Source organism: Hypoxylon trugodes, assembly GCF_022578975.1.
Source record: "Hypoxylon trugodes strain CBS 135444 unplaced genomic scaffold F4822scaffold_8, whole genome shotgun sequence".
Classification (NCBI taxonomy): domain Eukaryota; kingdom Fungi; phylum Ascomycota; class Sordariomycetes; order Xylariales; family Hypoxylaceae; genus Hypoxylon; species Hypoxylon trugodes.
In genome coordinates this window covers 2,554,892-2,574,067 of record NW_026250023.1, presented here as the reverse complement: position 1 = coordinate 2,574,067, position 19,176 = coordinate 2,554,892, and the positions used below count along the sequence as shown (strand labels likewise).

Below are 19,176 nucleotides of genomic sequence, written 5' to 3'. Positions count from 1 at the left end.
TGGGAAGATCATTTCTTGGTTACAGTACATTTCTACGTTCCAATATTCTTGTGATTGTCATGTTCTTGAAGTGTCAGATATCGGAGTCGGCGCAAGCCACCAATCTTACCAATACGCTAGTATTCATTTAATCACTCAAATACGATGCCATCACCACATAAATCGTCAAGTGCTTTCCACAGTTCTCAATATTGATATTACGACAGCCTAGATTCGAACTAAACTACTATCATGCTTCAAAATGCCCTACATCGCCGCACCCGACCCAACGCTAACATTTCCAATTACTGCTTTCTCCTTCGGGTCGGCATCTAAGATTCGATTTGTACCAAGACCATCCTCTACGTGGCTGTCGGTGTCAGAGGTTGGCTCCTTTTCGATCGGGACAAGGTCACGGACGACGAGCCAAGTGGGGAATGCTGCAAGACCTATGGGGTAATGTCAGTTCGCATTTATAGACCAAGAATTATGAGATCAGCGGAACTTACCAAGCAAGATCGTGTTCACAGCCAAAGGTACTCGACCACCAACCCATTTCTGAGTATTTAGACCGTAACTAACTGCCTGCGCGAAACTCTCTTGGCCTCTCAGGATACCGGAGAACCGGGTTATTTCGGAGATGTTATCGGTCTTCGTAGCGACGAGGTAGTCTGGTACAGATGAGCATCTTTAGTCTATGATGTAAGAGGCGTATCAATCACTTACACAACCAATTCTGCAACGCCTGTCGCGAGAATTCCCAAAGTATCAAAACGAAGAATCCCTCGACGAATCCCTTATCCTCCCAATCGTACGCCGGTGGGTTTCGTGTGTACTTCTCCTGGATGACCCAGGCGTATACCCAGGCAATAATGTGCCACACAACCACATACCAGAATCCGATCACGATGCGTCGCTTCACGGGTAGACCTTTGTAATCCAGCAGCGCACTCATAAGCTGCGACGACAACAACGTGCCGAATTGGGTAACAAACCCAATCAACGCACGTGCGCGCACGCCGAAATAGTACGTCTGGAAGTTACTGCTATACTGATTAAAATACGCCGCCCAAAAAACCGGCAGCAAGAGCAAAATATCCTTTCTCTTGCTCGTAGTCCACAACGCCTTAAGCTCCGCCGTAAACGACGCCTCGCTTTTAATCACAACCTTAGACCCATCCGATCTCTGCACCTTTTCCGGCGGTGAAAGCGCAAGAGCGAGAGGCGCAGCGACGCACTGCAAAGCGATGAAAATCAGGTACGTCTGGTATCCAACCTTCCCCTTAGCCTTCGCATGCGCGTCGTTATTCAATGCAAGTACAATCGCGCCGCCGACTAATGGTCCACCGGTTCGGAACCAGAGCCAGATATTCAGATACCGACCCCGTTTCCCGGGTTCGGGGTACCCGATTGCGACGGCGCCTTCACTAGCCCAGAACAATCCTGCGGATAACCCGCAAGCTACGGCGCCGACGAGAACGAGCCAGACGTTGCCGTATCGGTTATTCGTGTATAACCCCGCGCTGTAGACGGGGTATCCGATGGCGCCTAAGAAGAGAGTCCACCGTAGGCCGATGCGGTTGGAGAGGGGCGCGCCGAGGAGGCAGAGAAATCCCATTATTCCGAAGACGAGTGCGTTCGCGGCGTTGACTAGGTAAGGCTCTTGAGCACCACCCGCGCCTAGGTTGGACATTGCGTTCCAGAGACCGGGCGCTAGGAACCCGACGCCCCCGATCACGAAGGCGTTGAAGAGCGTCGTGCGGTACCATATGCGCTTTTCTTGTGGTTCTTTGGTTGTTGTCGTTATGACGGCCGGGGAGTCGGCGGTGGAAGGGGGTGTTGAGGTGCTCATTTTAGCGACTGGTGATGGCCTCGTGTGGGGTACAATTGTCTGTCACTGATGAAGTTTGAGATGATGGGCAGCAGTTCATCTTATAACAAACCCCCACAACACGAACTTGCACAAGGGGACAACGCAACCCATGTACCACCATGTGATAACTGGCTTATGTTTGGAACTCGCCATACCACGTTCTGCATATTCTTTCTTTCTATGCGCCATCAACCCCCTGTCAATGATCCCCTCGCGCGATGGCCCGCCCCGATTGCGACATCTATACTAGACCCACTATCCGGCCGTACATCCACCATAACCACGATGTTCAAGACCGAGAATTTTTTCTTAATCTCGGCTTGTCTAACTTCTTTTTGCCAATTGCGACATTTAGGAGGCGATACTTTCTTTCGCTTTCGGTGTTTCTTATACAGTGCTAAACTCATAAGGGGAAAGTCGTAGGGCTGGCATATTTGACGGCCACGAACTATTCTGTCGCAAGGATCTGACATCGATCTAGATGGTGCTTTGCTGGGACAGTAAACTGTTTCTGGTAATGCGATGAAAATTTTGACATTTTACTGTTGGCGTCTAGATTATCTCAACATTGGTATGAGTTAACTTATGGTACGAGCCTCCAGATCTAGGGACCGAATACTTGGTATTTCATAGATCTAGTAACCGATGGTATCCGTTGCCTCATTTGAACTCCTTCGCTTACAAGGCTTTTAATATTTAGTGGCGGCTACTTAAATAGTCCATGGATTAGCTTATATCGACGTCTGGGATTCGACTACCACCCAGCCTATATGGACCTTGGGCTCATTTGACTACTAGGGGTCGCTTCGTGCCTCCGTCGATTCGAAAAAGTACTTGGTGCGTCCAGAATCAAATCTTGTGAAATATCCAACACGCAGGAAGGCTTTAGGTCTAGGTGGTAAAAACACTAACTATAGAGTATGTCATTCCATATAAGACTCCCTGTTTGAGCATGTGCTCCTACAACTCAACACCTAGGTACATGTAAAACAGGATAACATTTCACGATGTCACCGTTTACATTTTAGCTTAATCGTGTCGTAGGTACATACGGTAAAGTTTATGACTCCTTTGTTTTCACTTTGAGTCAGGAGGCTTTTCCTTCCGTTGATCTCATGCCATATACAGTTTTATTGTAAATCTTAAGGGGAAATAGTCGTATAATTAAACTCTACGTCAGGGATGATCAACTATGCATATGGAGAGAACTCAATCTGGTGTCACTTTTGATTATTCCATTTCTTACACCGTATTGTTTATCCTACTTGTTATTCTACTCTCGTATATAAGCTGACTCCCCCACCTTTCTCTCAACCTCTTCCTCAACCCCTTAATTCTTCAGCATCAGATGATCAACTACTATTCATACTCTAGCTCCCTTATCATACGGCTAGCTTTCATCTATTCCATGTATTCCCACTTTTTCTATCAAGACTACCAATGCCTAATCAACTAAGCGACCTCTATGGTCGGGTATGACATCTCACATGGGTAGATATCATACCAACACTTCAGTACAATTTCAATAAGATGTGAGGCTTAGCCTCACATGATGTCAACTGAGGCGTCTAGTTACTTCATGACATAGCTTCTCATAACCATCATAGCCTTGACTACCCAGCTTTCTCATCAATTCATTATTAATCAACTTCATGATACGATGCCTTACATATGGTAGCACCTCATTTCGTGGCGTCGAAGTCGGTGAGAGCGCCGAGACATATACTGTCGGAGTGCGAGCGTCGTGATACAAGAGGGTACCGTATTAATGGAAAATATGGATCGGCTCGATCATCTCGAACCCAGGCCGCACCCGGTGCAATGCTTTTCAGATTCAACGATCAATAACACTGAGGCATTCCGCTTTTGGAAAGGGACCTCGGGAACTTTGAAAGGAGGATCACCCTATTAAGAAGGAAGGTCAGATACCCCAAAGCACGATCCGGGCTGGCGGTGCCTTTTCCGTAGGGTATTCGCCAATTCTAGCGTCCGCCGCGTATGTTACACCTTACCGATCCGATTTGGTTCTTCACTCCCCTGTCAGGAACCCATTCCCGGGAATTCATCAAGCGTTTCGGGTGTCCTTTATTTACATTCTCCCCTGTCGTGTCCAGATAAGTTATTCTGAAGTCGAATGTTTGTTGATGGTTTAGTCTTAAGGAAGAGTTATGTCGTAGGAGGTATTGGGAGCTTCCTTTCATTGTAGGAGAACCTTGACCTAAGAAATGGGAGCATAAAGACTATTGGAGCAGAGAAGATACCTACTGATGCATGCAAGAAAAACCTTCATAGCAGTTACTTATGTACTCATGGTGGAACAAGAAGATTGCTACACCTTCTTTATGTTTAGTCTTGTGATAGTGTCTATCATGGTAGGTAGTCAAAAAGGGCCAAATAAATTTTTTTGAATATTCATATCTGTTTCTTTGCTTCATCGACAGCTGCCCTTGCTCCAGCAGCATTGTCCAATGCGCCTGGTAGATCTGAATGAATGCAAATGCTAAACCCCTGTGGATCAACAGGTGCATCGACCACATTCCCAGCTTTACTAAGAACTCGCCCTTCGACAGCAAAAGTCAACACTCGCTTTGAAATTATCTCCGGAGTAACGGGATCCGATTCTGCTACCGGCATAAGCTGCCCCTGGTCGTTGTAACTGATATCCGGATAAAACTCCGAAACGAGCTTTAACCCGATCCGCTCGCAATCTTCGACCATATCCTTAGTAGCTAACCCATAAATCGGCACGTTAAATGTGCGTACGGCGCGAAGTACGGCATCTCGAATTGTGGCGTCACGTTGGATATAAAAGTACAACTCCCCGTGTGGCTTGACGTGGTTTAGGGGCACTCCTTCGGCTGCGAGGATGCCGGCTAGAGATCCGACTTGGTATAAGACTATGGCATACATATCTTCCGGAGATACGGCCATACGGCGCCGTCCGAAACCGAGTAAGTCCGGCATTCCCGGATGTGCCCCGACGCGCACGTTGTGTTGCTTGGCGAGACGTACTGTACGGACCATGGTTGAGGGGTCGCCGGCGTGGAAGCCGCAGGCTACGTTGGCGACGTCGACGTAGCGCATTAGTTCTTCGTCGGGGCCCTAAGTATGATGTAAGTGAATGTAGGTGAGAGGAGGTGGTGGGGATGCTGACCATCTTCCATCGGCCGAAGCCCTCGCCCATGTCGCAATTGATTTCTATCCAACGCTTCTGGGCCATATTTCCTGGTTCACTTGATATTTCGGAGATTCGTTTTAACGTTATATTCTATTTGAGCCACCTGGTGCCTTTTGGTTGTGAGATAGATGCTGTTTGCTAGTGCACTGAGATAAGAGAGCTACCATTGACAAAGAGGGGGCCTCTTGTTCCCCGCAGATATGCCCCGATATATACCTTGTTTTTGCTACGTCAACTCCATCTAGGTGTAGCCGAGTGCCGTTGGTACCGACCAATCAGTTCTGGTGATAACGGCCCTAGGGAGCTCTGATGTTGATCATCGGAGTTTATTATCAAAGGGATGGCTGCGCTACGGCTACACATATAGCTTATACGGCATAATTGGCTTCGTAGTTTTTACAAATTAGCTTGAAGATGTGACTCATTGTCTTTATGGTTGGAGTGGACTCGTAACTCGTGGACATATCCCCATGAAATGTGATCTCTACAGTACCCCTTAATTGATACACTGGTTATGATCTTGCTGGTCTCATATTTCACCTTAACTTACGGTTTGGAGGCATTCAATCTAATCAGCCTTATCGAGAAGTACAAGCGGTGTCCCAGGCGACACCAATGTCCCCTCCTGAACCAGAAGTTCTTTGACTACAAGACCATCATGAGACTCATCTGCAGCTACTGGAATTTCCATCTTCATAGCCTCAAGAACCACAAGTGGCTTCTCCTTTTCGATGATATCACCAGGCTTGGCGAGAACCTTCCACACTTTCCCGACTTGAGGCGATGCAACCTTGATTCCTGGTTGGTCCCCTGACCCCAGCGGGATATTTGGAAGAGCATTCTCCCGATCAGCCTGCCACTCAGCAAGCAACTTCTCCTCGCGGAGGCGCATCTGCTCCTCTGCCTCGATTTGCTTCTTACGGAATTCCACTACGTTCGGAAGGTTACCGGCCTCGTGTTCTTTGGCGAGTTCATCTCGGACATTGAACTTGGTCTCTTCAATCTGTATTTCGTACGTCCCGGCCTCGAACCTTCGCAGGATATCCGTGTATTCATCGAGGCTCACCTCCTGAAACTCGATTAGGTCGAACGGTTCGCATAGCCAGGGTTTGGCCTCCCTGAAACCTGGCCGTAGCGCGTATATGTCCCAAACCGGAATTGACCGGGCGAGCATCATATAACCTCCAGGTTGATCCGCGGGGTAAACACAGAACAGCCCTCCACCAAGACCTACGGTTCCAGGGGGCGTAGAAATCCGCGTGGGATTATACTTCTGCGAAGTAAGCCGTGCGAGAGGGTCTAGGGGCCATAGCAGCGGTAAGCCCGTCATGAAACCAACGGTAATAACAAGGAATCGGGTTTTGCGAAGGATACTGAAGACGTCGTCTCGAGATGCAAGACCATTGTTCTCCTGTACGTAGGTGACATTATCGGGAACGTACACGGCCTTGTCCCGTTGCATAGTCGTATAACGAAGCGCTGCTTCATTAATAGAGGGATGGTCGAATACAATAGGAAGAATGAAACGGCGAGCTACCAAGGGCTCATCCACGCTGCTGCTTCGTTGGTGGGCGTCCTTGATCAGAAGCACCACGTCCGATTGAGCGATCTTCTCTGGCTCGTACTCTACCATCACAGCTGCGAAATCCGGATTAATCATCGTTCACAGTAGATATCGGAGAATATTTATACTTACAGTTGATATTGATGTGCACATATGTCCCTGGCGTATTGGCGCTCTGAATGGCCCGAGCAAGGTTATTCGATGCCACCGATGTGTCAAGACCGACCTTTTTAGAGGGTATGTCGACGTTGATAATAATAAAGCGATCGCCGCCCTGTATTAATAATTGTCAGCGAAAAAGCGCTCGTTGAAATTGAGGATGTGGTGCCCTACTTGACGAAGTGTGAGTGTCGGACCCCCGTTACTACTGGGAATGACCTGCAAAATTGCATCCGTATCAGATACCTTCTCTTCCACATTCAGAAGAGACAGCGGGCGATCAACCCCTAAAGAGTTATTGGAGACATGTCCTGCAATGATTTGAAGGAATTTCGCCTTTTTTCCGGCTAACTCTCGAGCGGACTTGTAAGCGATTGGAGTTAATCTCATCTTGTCTCCGGGCTTGAGTTTGCCCAGCTTATATAAGTCCGCCGAAACAACCGTAGACGAACAAACGAAGCCACCTAATCCCGGTGCATCTTGAGGAAATATGACCGGACTGTCACCAGTCCAATTGACCCCACCTGGTGAAGGATAGGGGTAATCCACTACATTGCTCGGATGACTTCCACCCTCTTCTCCATGCGATCTAGCCCATTCGATATGCGGTCCAATTAGACGAATACCTGTTCTATTACAGTTATAATCCACTTCCCACTCGGTCGAGTAAATAGTGTCTCGTCCGGAGGCCGTGATCAAATCATCGGAGTCGTGTGGCCCATGTGTCACATATATCGTCTTCACATCGGTTGGCGGGATTAATTGCTCTGGAAGTCGATACGAGTTGGGAAGATCGGAGCTTTCGAAATGTTCTACTTCGAAGAAATCACCAGGTTGAAGCCGTCGCCCCTTGATGTAGTTTTAGTAGCCCTCTTGTATTTCCCGGTATGAAAGATACTCACTTGTAGGCCTCCTAGAGCGAGGCTAGGAGTAGTGGATTTGGATCCGAGCCATTCTGGCCTATTGAACTGTCAGCAGTGAAGAGGTTATGGTTCCGGCGCGATGTTTACACCCCTGGAAGTCCCCCTTTGATTGCTAGATAACATCGGCCCCCGGGTGTGGCGGACGCCCCTATTTTAAGTATTTCCTTCGGCTTTACAACGATTCTAGACCACATTTCTATGGGCTCTCCATTCAACTTCACAGCGAACGGCGAACCTGCAATAGCTACGATGCATGCGCTATGCAACCGTAGCTCAGGCCCGTTTGCCGTGATCTCGAGACATTCTGTATTAATTGCATTCCCGACAAGCAGATTTGCGACTGTAGATAAGCATTAGTGTAGAACTTATCGGAAGACGAGAGGTTACGCACTTGAAGCCGATAAATCATCCATCGGACCACTTGCTGGTATGCCATAACCCTTCCTTGTTCGCGGTCGGGCCTGTTGGATCGTGGTAAAGGCGCCAGGGTTGATGACTTGGATTCCTGAAGGCTGGAAAGTAAATTGCGAATCCAGAAATGTGGTAAGAGTTCTGCCACTAGCAAATGCTATTGAACGGTTAGTGAATACTTGTGCAACAGGTGTCGTGCATTGACTCACCAGCTGAAGATATGATGGATTCCAGAAATGTCAAATTCGTGACTAATCCACCAATTTGTGTTGCGCCGAGGGCCTCCTGCATCATAGCGATTGATTCCGTTCTCGTGGGGCGATGAATGATCACCTTGGCTACCAGGGAGTCTGCAATTTTGTTAGGAAAACCTCCCCTAAAGGACTCAGACTTCGCTTACCGAAATAGGGGCTCACGAAAGTCCCGAGTTGTACCCATGTATCCACCCGCGCATGCTTATCAGGCCATGCGACAGATTGAACATGGCCCAATCCGGGAAGAAATGAATCAGCGGGGTTCTCGGAGCATACCCGAGCTTCAATTGCAGATCCCTCCAGAGTCTTCTGTATTCCAAGAAGCTCACTTGAAGGGATTCCGTCCTTACCCGCAAGTTGGTACTCGGCCTGTCGTAACATCAAATTGACGAGATCGACGCCGTAGCACAGCTCTGTGACACCATGCTCAACCTGTAAGCGAGTGTTCATCTCCAGAAAGAAGAAATCGCCGGTCTCATCGTCGACAAGAAACTCTACAGTCCCTGCCGAACGATATTTGATTGATTTCGATAGAGTCAGAGCGCAAGACGTAAGTCGCTCGCGTAGGTCGGGCTTATCTACCAAATAGGGGCTTGGGCACTCTTCTATAACCTAGTAGTAGAATGGTGTGAGCGCAATCGTGCCCTCGGAACTTTTGGGGTTTTCATTTACATACCTTCTGGCGGCGCCTCTGGATACTACATTCGCGCTCCCCGAAGTGAATGACTTCAGATCCGTTACCGAAAACCTGAACTTCGATGTGATGGCTTGACGGATAATACCTTTCCATGAAGACCCCAGTGTTTCCAAAAAGCTCTCGAGAGCGACTCTCCACGTGAGCGAACGCTGCTGGGATTTCGTCTTCGGATTGGCATACTTGCTGTCCCATACCTCCGCCGCCGCCAGAAGCCTTGAGTATCACCTATAACCGGTCTAGTGTCAGGATTGAATTACGAGAAAAACAACTCGGATAGGAATGGGGAACGAATCCTCACCGGGAATCCGATTTTCCGTGCTAGGCCTAACGCCTGATCCGCACTTTCGAGCAAGCTCGAGCCCTGGATGACAGGGACGCCCGCCGCAACAGCTAGGTCTCTGGCTACGTGCTTTAAGCCCATATTATGGATCGCCTCGCTATCAGGACCGATGAAAACCATCCCGGCCTCATGTACTTGCCGGGCGAAGTCGGCATTCTCACTTAAGAAACCATAGCCCGGAAAGATAGCTTGGACACTATACTTTTGACATATTTCAAGAATCGCATCCCTATGACATCGGTTAGTTGATTTATCAATAAGTATGATTGAGATGATGAGGGGACTTAGCTTACACATTGGTATATGCTCGGGGTCCTTCCCCCTCCAGCAAGATGCTGGAGTCGGCCAAACGGACGTGGAGTGAACCTGCATCAGCGGAAGTGAAGATAGCAATGCTCGTGATGGAGAGCTGTTTGCATGCGTGAATGCATCTCACTGCAATCTCACCACGATTCGCGATGAGTACACGAGTAAGAGCCGACATGTTTTCAACATTGCCGAATCAATTGAACACAGAGGGGAAGACTAGAAATAAATACACATTTATTTACCGTTAGAATCTACCTAGGTAGTTAAATACATCAGATCTTTAACTGAAGTACGTTAGTACTGTACCCATACGTAGGGCGGCCCCTCTAGGGATGAGGGGAACTGATAAGACATCCCGGGGCACTCGGGAGTGATTGGAGCTGGGAATACCGCTGATAGGCTTCTATCTATTGTATGTGTCCATGTACCCTTTCCTTTGTTTGTAGCAGGTAGCACGATGACGAAATTGGATTCACACTTTGAATATATTTTTTGATAAATACCAAGTATTCCTTCTTGGACTTAAACTGGAAGTTATAACGGCGGTAAATAAAGATGAAATCCGAGTGGGGTTATTCTGTTCACAATTATTAAATGGAGTATAATAAGTTCACCTGATAAATACCATCCATCGTGATTATTCTTCTTTGCTTCGTATGTAGGAGAATATGATAAGTTTTCGGGATTCTTCCGCGTATCACAACATCATATTGTGGCGTTGGTTTTCGGCTCAACTCCGATGGTAAATACCTACCCAATGCGCTTGAGAATTGTGTCTAAGACTATCAACCAGATTGCGCGTAGCCGACGTAAATCATATCGAAGAGAATTGTTATAGCTGTATACGACGAACTCGCCTAGATATTGCAACTATCGTTGATGACGAATCGAGTTATCAATCGAAGAATTGAAGGGGTTGGAGGAAGAAAGGAGAAGAAGAGTGGGGTCGGATCTCTTCCGAAAGAATAGAGAATCTTTAGATGGCATAATACAGGTTTTCTTAGTCAGCGAAGATGTCTCAGATATCGATATCTATAAGCAGCCACAAGTTTGCTCTGTGATTTATTTCGCGTTCACAATACCTGGCTGAGAAAACCACAAGATACCGATCTTCCTTCGGTAGTGATGGAAACCATGGCGGGACCCGCCGCGGCGCAATTTTCATCTATCAACGAGCTGCTGTTAATGCTTGTTCCATATATCCTTTTTTCACAAGAGTCGGATACAGCCCCAAGACCGCCCGCCCAGAAAGGCAGAAAAACTCTCCATTCTCTGTGTTTAGTAAGCCATCACTTTAACGCGCTCTTCACAAGATATCTCTGGACATCGATATCTTTCGAACACCACGATGGAACAAGCAACATGAGTGAAGATATCATGCGCTCCATGATCGAGTCCAAAAACTTGCACTTTACTCGGGAATTACAAGTTCATGCGACGATGGAGGGGGAAGCAGCCACTAGATCTACCGAGGGATTGTTGGCGTTTATGCCAAACCTGGAGTTCTTCAGGTAAGAAACGAATCTTCTAAGTACCTCTAACATGCTGCTAACTAATGTCCTACACGTAGTTGGAAATCAGCTTGGCACCACATTAACATGAATACTTTTTGTATCTTCTCGCGCTGCTGCCCCAAACTTGAAGTTCTCAAATGCCAAGACAAATTGAGAAGAGAATCCGATAAAAGATTTCCCCCTATGTTGGAAGATTTCGGTCCATTTCCCTGCTTGAAGACCATCGTATACGATGACTTGCCAAGGATTCTATGTTGGCCCATTTTCAGTAATGCCCCCCTTCTGGAATTAGTGGTTTTGCATTTCCATGACTGGATACCCGCCGATTGGACTCGGGCTCGGAATACTTTCTCACGGGGTGTAGATCCCCTACCGAGGCTTATTTTAATCGAATACGGAGATTTACAAGACGGTCCACATTTAGGAGGGTGCCAATGTGCCATGTGTTCAGTTGATGTGCGGAGTACTCTCCGTTTTAGCTCTGTGGATGTTTATATAAGAGAAAGGATTAAGGAGCGTGAAATTCTGTATGAAGTTCCCGGCGATAGAGGCCGGTGGGTATTGATCTGCGAATCACCAGCCATGTATAAGGGCGGAAATATCACAATAGCTAATTCTTTCAAGGGCTATTGGGCGGACAGATTAGGTCATGTGCCCGAGTTTGGAAGTATACAAGCTCGTATCAGTCAGTTCGGATAGCTGAGCTCGCTTCGTGTTCTGGTTAATTGGTTTATATGAGTGCGCATGTGTGACAAAAACAAGAGTAGCAACTGGGGGTCTTTCTTGATTAATCTATCTAAGGTATCATTATTTTTAACTTGGCGGGCCATAGTTTCAGCTATGTTCATGAGTTTGCTTGCTCAGGAGCCCAATCTAAGCCCTTCTGCTCACTTACCAAGGTTAACATCTTCCCCTCATCTACGCCGATTTCCAAGTTCTTCAATACTAGCAATTCCATCTCCCGCTGCGTCTCGTATGTACTCGTTCCAAGATGGGGTAGCAAGAACGCTCGGTCATTCTTCATAAGCCCTGGATGAATCTCCGGCTCATTTTCAAACACGTCTAAGCCGACGGCGGAGACATGTCCGGACTCAAGCGCAGATACTAGATCCGCCTCGTTGATAAGCGCGCCACGAGCTGTGTTCACAATAACTACGCCCTTCTTCGTCTTGGCCAATTCCGGTGCAGAGATAATATGTCGCGTGTTCGCATTCAACGCCAAATTCAGCGATAGCACATCCGACTGAGCGAGCAACTCATCGAATGAAACGTACTTCGCTCCTTTCTCGAGAGAGGGGTCGAGACGTCGTCGGTTGTGGTAAATAATATCCATCCCAAAACTGCGCGCTCGATGCGCCATCGCTCGACCTATACCACCCATACCTAGGATTCCAAGTGTCTTGCCCGCGGGATCATGACCCAACCGGGGCTCGCCCTTCCATCTCCCCTCGCGCAACGCTATTAGTGGTGCATGCGCCTGTCGCAAAGCACCCAGTAGAAGAAGAATGCCAACGTCAGCCGTAGCATTATCCACAGCACCCGGCGTAGAAGAAACCGCGATCTTGCGCGCACTGCACGCATCAACATCGACATTATCATATCCAGCACCGTTATGTGCGATAAATTTCCATGACTCGGGCAACGCGGAGATGAGTTCTTGGTTGAAAGGTCCTGTTACGGAGGTGGAGACGTTGGATCGGTAGCATCCGCGAACCGCGGCGTACGTTCCGTTCCGGCAGTTCTCGAGGAATTGCTTCCGTGTCCCCGTGCGAAACTCGAGGAGTATGTACTTGGCGCCTAGCGCTTCCCATGCCTTGTAGGTGTGCGCTAGAGGGCCGATGAGGAGTACGGTAGGCTTTGACATCGTGTATGATGACCGAGATAGTTCCTATTTAGTTTATTATTTAAGTAGTTAAGTTAGATTCGTGAAATACAAAATAGAGTCGATGTATTAGCGTAATTACTGGATTTGTTAGAGAGGAGTAGCTTAGCCGAGGTGCCGAGAATCGGAGAAGAAGGGCGAATTTACACCGAAGCCTAGCTTGAATTGTTTTCCGACTTAATTGATTATCCGAAATACTGATGGAAAGAGAAGATGCTAGAGTTTAAAATTGTATCTTTAAAGTAGATAATCATCTTAGTTATTTTAGCTGAAAACAAGGGCATATCTTGAAAGATATTCATGGGAAACCGTAGATATCCATCGGAAGCAAGCCGATTGGTCGGGGCGGGACAGCCATTGGTGCGACAGACTTAAGATATACCCCCCAGTGATAGCGAGGTTATAACAATGCATTGAATCTTTTAGGTTCCACGGGTGGGAAGTATTAGTGAGAATAAAAATAAATGCTTCGTAGGTATTTCGGAGTTGTAGCAAAAGTTCGGAACGTATCACTCATGAACAACTTTTCACGAGGTACGCCATCATAGTATCGGAGGATACCCGACGGGACGAAGGTGCTCACCGAGTGAGTATGGGATGTTCGCAGCCGAAAATCTTTATCTGCGTATCAATTCTATGCCAGATAGAAGGCTCTTCAAGTTCTTTTCATAGCTTATTATTGAAAGACCGTTCATCTATCCAGCTCCTCTTCATAAGATTATGTCATCATTGTTAGTAATCAAGTGACTTTTCCTAGATACTGCCTTGACCTGGAGGTAATACCTCACTTCATGACCACAATATGTACCTACTATTCCTTGGCGAACCGAAAGCAATCTAGTAAAAGAGTGCCGACCTGCGCTTGGATCTCTAGATATCTTCGCAGAGTCGTTAAGCTCGCCTTGCCGTTTCAAACGGTTTCAAGTGGGAACCTGAGATGGAAATCATGGATTTGTCTTCGGGCTCAACAATCATGCCGCGTCGCTGGGGAATTGGTCATCCTATGCTGACAATTATGTTGTGCGATAGAGTCAAGAAAATCATACCGGCGTTAAGATTGATTGAACATGACAATTCCTTGTAGGATTGGATAGAGAATGTTGAGGTTTTGGTGTTGTGTTACTGAGGGGAGTTTCTAATCCAGGGATAATATTAACCCTGGATGATGTAATAATTGTTACATAATGCGAGTTATACAGTTTGCTTACTTAAGGTCAATTACATAATATGAATCTCCCTGACTTGAATCCGCAGGTAGAATACACAAAAGAAGAAATGGAAAATACTTTATGGGGCAATAATTTGAGGCGTATACCTCCAGAGAGAACTTCTTAGCTCATGAAGATATATAAGTTTGATTTCACTCGAAAGGCTTCAGCTCCTATTCGAACTCCAAGTTCCAAGATAAAGTGGGTCTAAATAGGGGTCAGAATAGCCTCAAAATCCGAAGTATCCACTAAATGGATAAAGGGAGAGGTTTAACTATGACTCCACAATGATGCATTCATAGACAAATTTACACGTGAATTTTAGAAGTAGTTATGCTTAATAAGCGTATAATCATTGTTAAAACTACCTAATGCATCAAACTATCATCCCCCCTATTCTAGAAATCAATTGGTTCGCTTTAACTTGTTCGTACACTCTATGCGTCCATTGAGACCCTACTCAATCTTGATAGCGACCTTGCCGAAGTGCTTCTTGTTCCACTATGAGAGTAAATGTTAGCAATAGTCGTAAGAAACCTGAATAGATCTAAAAATGGTTGACATACCATGTACTCATAAGCTTCCTTGGTCTTGCCGAAGTCGAAAACAGTATCATCAACAATAGGGTGTATATCATTCGCTTCGATGGCAGCGACCATTTCTTCCATCTGTGCCTTAGAACCAACGTAGACTCCACGAGCTGTGAAAAGGTGGAACAGGGTCTCAAGCAGCGAGGTTTGCATCTTGGGGCCACCAAGGAATCCGATGAAGGTAACAACACCCTCTAATTTGACAGCCTTGATGCTCTGCTCGATAGTGTCGGCACCGCCGACTTCGAGGATGTGGTCTACACCCAAACCCCCAGTAAGGTTCCTAGCAGTCTCACCCCAGTTTTTATCCTCGCTGTAGTTGATGACATGGTCTGCGCCGAGCTTCTTCAGCCTCTCTCCCTTTTCCTTGGAAGATGTGGTAGCTATGACTGTAGCGCCTGCGGCCTTGGCGAACTATCAGGAAGAATAAGTAACATAACCTCATACACAAATGGCCTTAATCACATACCTGAAGCGCAAAAATGCTAACACCTCCAGTGCCCTGGACGAGGACAACCTCACCTGGTTTCAAGGCCTTCGCTCCGAAAAGCGCATTCCAACTTGTCAAGGCGGCGCATGATAAGGTGCTCGCCTCAACATGGCTCAGATTCTTCGGCGATCGGACCAAACCGTTCTCATTGAAAACAGCGTATTGGCGCAAAACACCATCCAATGCACCACCCAAGCCAGTGACCATGGAATGGGCATCATGGGTGCCATACTGGTGGCCCTGGTTGAATAGAGTGACCACCTTGTCACCCTTCTTCCACTTGTGGACCTTCGACCCCACCTCGACAACTTCACCAGCACCGTCAGAACCTGCGACTACTGGGAATTCGGACTTAAAAGGGTAGAGACCCTTGGGGATGATGAGATCTCGGTAGTTGAGGGAGGCGGCGTGTAATCTAACGAGAACTTCATTCTCTCCAACTTTGGGAATTGGTGCATCGACGAAGTCTAAACCATCGAACCCTTGATCGGTTCCCGCGACAGTCCATTGCTTCGTAGTTGAGGGCGCCATTTTCGATGATGAAATTGATTTGAGATAGATGTTTAGAAATATGAGTGTTTATGAGAAATTGGTCTGATAGTTTGAGTTGTATTCGAGCTGTGTTTTGACAGAGATATGATTAGGGGACGGATGAATGAGTGATATATATACTACTTAGCCATCTCGTGGATATTTCGAAGATTGATAATTCAAAATTCCATCAGTAGATTATTAAGTTAAGACTAGGTTGTTCTCGGTAACATCCCTGCATATATGTGTCCATTTCGCGTCATGGAAAGCAACAAAGAACAACTGTATGACGGTTTCGACCCGTAATTCGTAGTTTCGTACCGCTTCCACGGACTACTACTAGAGCGGGGCACCGTTTTGGTCCGATCGTGACATTTTACGAGAATAAAACATAAAAAGGGGGGTTACTCAAAATTAACTAAAGTGAAGTAACTACGTATAGAGTATAGAGGATGTAACTCCTAGCACCCCGGTTTGCTACAACCCAAGGTGGCACAGAAAAATAGTGCAAGATTTATAAGCCTATTATACCCTTCCTGCTTACTATATCAATTGGGGTTCACCATATCAAAAGAACATACTGCTGGGCCTCAATCCTATAATTCATCATCATCTTCGAGTTTTCGGGTTAATATTTAATCATAACGGTGGCTATGGTAGAAAGACATTCAACAAAAACGGCATGGTCCGTGGACCCTATTTGGCGCGGTAAAAGCACAACAGACGCGCTTCACGGTGCTCCCGGCTGAATCCACTCTCCCGGGAGGCTAAATGTAGTAAAATACATATCGTCCCAAGAAAACTAGCACCGGCACTAAAGAATAACTACCGTCGATCTTTTAACGCTACTAATATATTAGAAATGAATATGCATCATAAAGGTCTGAGATACGGTGACTAGACGACTATCGTCTCCCTTGTTATTGGCCGAGTACAACTGCGAGATAGCGTACAAGTGGTGTTGTACGGAGGGGACTGATAACAGTAATGGTCTAGAAAGGGTATCAATAGGAAGATGTCTGTATTTAAGAGTTAGTAATTGTCCAAAGTTGTTGATAGGTCATCTCAGCAACGTAATCGCAATGTTGAAATCGATCGCGTTGTCGTTCCTAACCCTTTCTTTGGGCGTCAACTATGCCGCAGGCCAGTCGTCAGAGTTCGACTACATCGTAGTCGGCTCTGGACCTGGTGGTGGGCCTTTAGCCGTTGAATTGGCCAAATCCGGGCATTCGGTGCTTCTTCTGGAGGCTGGATCCGACCTTACTGATGACCCATTATACCAAAATATCGGGCGAGCTCTTGAAGCAAGCAATGACCCTAGAACCAGATGGGATTTCTTCGTAAAACACTCTGATGATCCCGAGAGGGAGCTTAAGTACAAGCATATGACTTGGCGCACGACCAATGGGTCTTTCTATGTCGGACTCGATCCCCCTGAAGGTGCCGAACAACTCGGAATCTACTATCCGCGTGCCGCAGTATTAGGCGGATGCGCAATGCATAATGCGGCCGTCCTTCATTTGCCTAGCGATGATAACTGGAATTATATCGCTGACATCACTGGAGATGATTCGTGGAGAGCTTCCGAGATGAAGAAGATTTTCGAAGAGATTGAAAATAACCATTACTTAGAGAACGGGACGGCAGGTCACGGCTTTTCAGGATGGTTAGACAGTAACCAGGATGATGGATCATGGTTTCCAACTAACGCCACAGACGGAACGATGCTGTTGAGAGCCATTGCAGAATCCTCCGGTTCCTTTGGAAATAGTACCGGTTCCGCAATTTCCGACACAGATCTCAAGACGCTCCTACATAGAGACATCAATGGACCCGAGCCAGACCGCGACCAACTAGTCGGTGTATTTGGAATGGCAACCCATTCCGACGCCGATAATCACCGCTTCAGTCCCGCCAACTACATCAAGAAGGCGCTTGAAGAGAATCCTGATCTTCCACTAACCGTCCAGCTCAATTCATTCCTCACTCACATCGAATGGGACCAACTCCGGGACTTTGAGCCACCAGCTGTTATGTCGATCAACTACGTCGTCGGTCCCAGTTCATATAAAGCTGATCCTCGGTATGATCCGAACCGAAACACCACCACTGAATTCGCTTGGGTTGGCAAGGAACTGATCATCGCTGGTGGGGCTTTCAACACTCCCCAAATATTGAAACTTAATGGCGTTGGTCCAGCCGACGAACTTAAAAAACATAATATCAGTGTCGTAGCAGATGTTCTGGGCGTTGGCGCAAACCTTGGAGATAACTACGAGGGTGGCGTTTTATCCATGGCATCCAAGCCATTCGAGCACTTCGGCGGCCGTTATGTCGTCCAGTTGAAGACATCTGCTTCAGAAGGAAATAGGGACATCTTCCTTTGGTACGTCGGAGTCGTTACCCCAACCCTAACCCTAACCCCTTTTGCTGACTAAACAACCGAATCAGGCCTCTGAACGGCGCGTTTGAGGGTTTCTGGCCCGGGTACCCCGCCAACTATGGTCCAAATGCGTTCAGCATTGCATATGTCCATATGGATCCACGGAGCACAGGTAGAGGTACTGTCACCTTACGCTCTGCGGATCCGTTTGAGACTCCTGAGATCAACTTCCGCTTCTTTGAGGAGGATAGCGATAAGGATTTCCAGGCTATGCTTGAAACTGTCAAATTCGGTCAGAAATTGACGACCCTTTTCCCAGAAAGCTCGGGTTTGGCACCATTCGAAGAGCTACACCCTTGCACCAACGGCACTGTATGCACCGATAAAGACATCATAGAGTATGAAAAGTTGGAGGCTTACTCGCATCACGCAAGCGGTACATGCGCTATTGGGAACGTTTCCGATCCAATGTCGGTTCTCGACTCGAAGTTCCGCGTGAAGGGTGTTAAGGGACTTCGCGTTGTTGACGCTTCGGTCTTCCCTAAGCCTCCTGGTGCATTCCCGGTTCTTCCAACATTCATGATATCGAAGAAGGCAGCGAAGACTATCTTGGGAGGCTTCTAAGGGGGGAATTAAATAGTTCCCCACGATAACCAGACACAGGAATGGATGAATGGGGACTGGAATCTTTTTGTGTGGTCACTTGGTACCGGCGCCCAAAGTCGGGATGCTTAGTAAGACAAGCCACCCCCTTTTTGCACATATTCAGGGGTTCATTCGAAAGGGAGATCAATCCTGACACTATCGCCCTTTTATAACAAGTTCTGCGATCTATTTGATCACGTAAAACTCAATCAATTTTTAATATCGTGTGCTATTTTAATGAGCCAT

General features: G+C 47.1%; 7 protein-coding genes across 7 annotated transcripts; 2 read left to right on the top strand and 5 right to left on the bottom strand.

Annotated features, from left to right (window-relative positions):
- Positions 1-56: 56 nt before the first annotated feature.
- F4822DRAFT_357640 (MFS general substrate transporter) lies at positions 57-1,935 on the bottom strand. The gene is made up of 3 exons (XM_051456063.1): positions 706-1,935; positions 489-650; positions 57-428 (listed from the first exon to the last, which is right to left on the bottom strand). Exons 1-3 carry the CDS (start codon positions 1,829-1,831, stop codon positions 247-249), a joined length of 1,470 nt encoding a protein of 489 aa, XP_051311696.1. The 5' UTR covers positions 1,832-1,935; the 3' UTR covers positions 57-246.
- Positions 1,936-4,180: 2,245 nt separating this feature from the next.
- Positions 4,181-5,269, bottom strand: F4822DRAFT_414463 (LamB/YcsF). Its single transcript, XM_051459148.1, has 2 exons — positions 5,007-5,269; positions 4,181-4,954 (listed from the first exon to the last, which is right to left on the bottom strand). Exons 1-2 carry the CDS (start codon positions 5,070-5,072, stop codon positions 4,265-4,267), a joined length of 756 nt encoding a protein of 251 aa, XP_051311695.1. The 5' UTR covers positions 5,073-5,269; the 3' UTR covers positions 4,181-4,264.
- Positions 5,270-5,598: 329 nt separating this feature from the next.
- On the bottom strand, positions 5,599-9,862 carry F4822DRAFT_438367 (AHS2-domain-containing protein; the record flags this gene model as incomplete). The annotated part of the gene is made up of 11 exons (XM_051462508.1): positions 5,599-6,668; positions 6,727-6,868; positions 6,928-7,602; positions 7,656-7,713; positions 7,764-8,016; positions 8,068-8,244; positions 8,297-8,437; positions 8,488-8,953; positions 9,018-9,263; positions 9,337-9,607; positions 9,672-9,862. The coding sequence occupies 11 exons, from the start codon at positions 9,860-9,862 to the stop codon at positions 5,599-5,601; spliced, it is 3,690 nt and encodes a 1,229-aa protein (XP_051311694.1).
- A 959-nt stretch (positions 9,863-10,821) lies between these two features.
- Positions 10,822-11,900, top strand: F4822DRAFT_432779 (uncharacterized protein; the record flags this gene model as incomplete). The annotated part of the gene is made up of 2 exons (XM_051461710.1): positions 10,822-11,198; positions 11,258-11,900. The coding sequence occupies 2 exons, from the start codon at positions 10,822-10,824 to the stop codon at positions 11,898-11,900; spliced, it is 1,020 nt and encodes a 339-aa protein (XP_051311693.1).
- Positions 11,901-11,973: 73 nt separating this feature from the next.
- F4822DRAFT_357609 (D-isomer specific 2-hydroxyacid dehydrogenase) lies at positions 11,974-13,470 on the bottom strand. Its single transcript, XM_051456062.1, has one exon. The coding sequence runs from the start codon at positions 13,063-13,065 to the stop codon at positions 12,046-12,048; it is 1,020 nt and encodes a 339-aa protein (XP_051311692.1). The 5' UTR covers positions 13,066-13,470; the 3' UTR covers positions 11,974-12,045.
- A 1,244-nt stretch (positions 13,471-14,714) lies between these two features.
- Positions 14,715-16,263, bottom strand: F4822DRAFT_414453 (NAD(P)-binding protein). The gene is made up of 3 exons (XM_051459147.1): positions 15,351-16,263; positions 14,858-15,295; positions 14,715-14,792 (listed from the first exon to the last, which is right to left on the bottom strand). The coding sequence occupies exons 1-3, from the start codon at positions 15,900-15,902 to the stop codon at positions 14,748-14,750; spliced, it is 1,035 nt and encodes a 344-aa protein (XP_051311691.1). The 5' UTR covers positions 15,903-16,263; the 3' UTR covers positions 14,715-14,747.
- Positions 16,264-16,963: 700 nt separating this feature from the next.
- Positions 16,964-19,126, top strand: F4822DRAFT_445755 (GMC oxidoreductase). Its single transcript, XM_051463423.1, has 2 exons — positions 16,964-18,288; positions 18,354-19,126. Exons 1-2 carry the CDS (start codon positions 16,985-16,987, stop codon positions 18,907-18,909), a joined length of 1,860 nt encoding a protein of 619 aa, XP_051311690.1. The 5' UTR covers positions 16,964-16,984; the 3' UTR covers positions 18,910-19,126.
- The last annotated feature ends 50 nt before the right edge of the window (positions 19,127-19,176 follow it).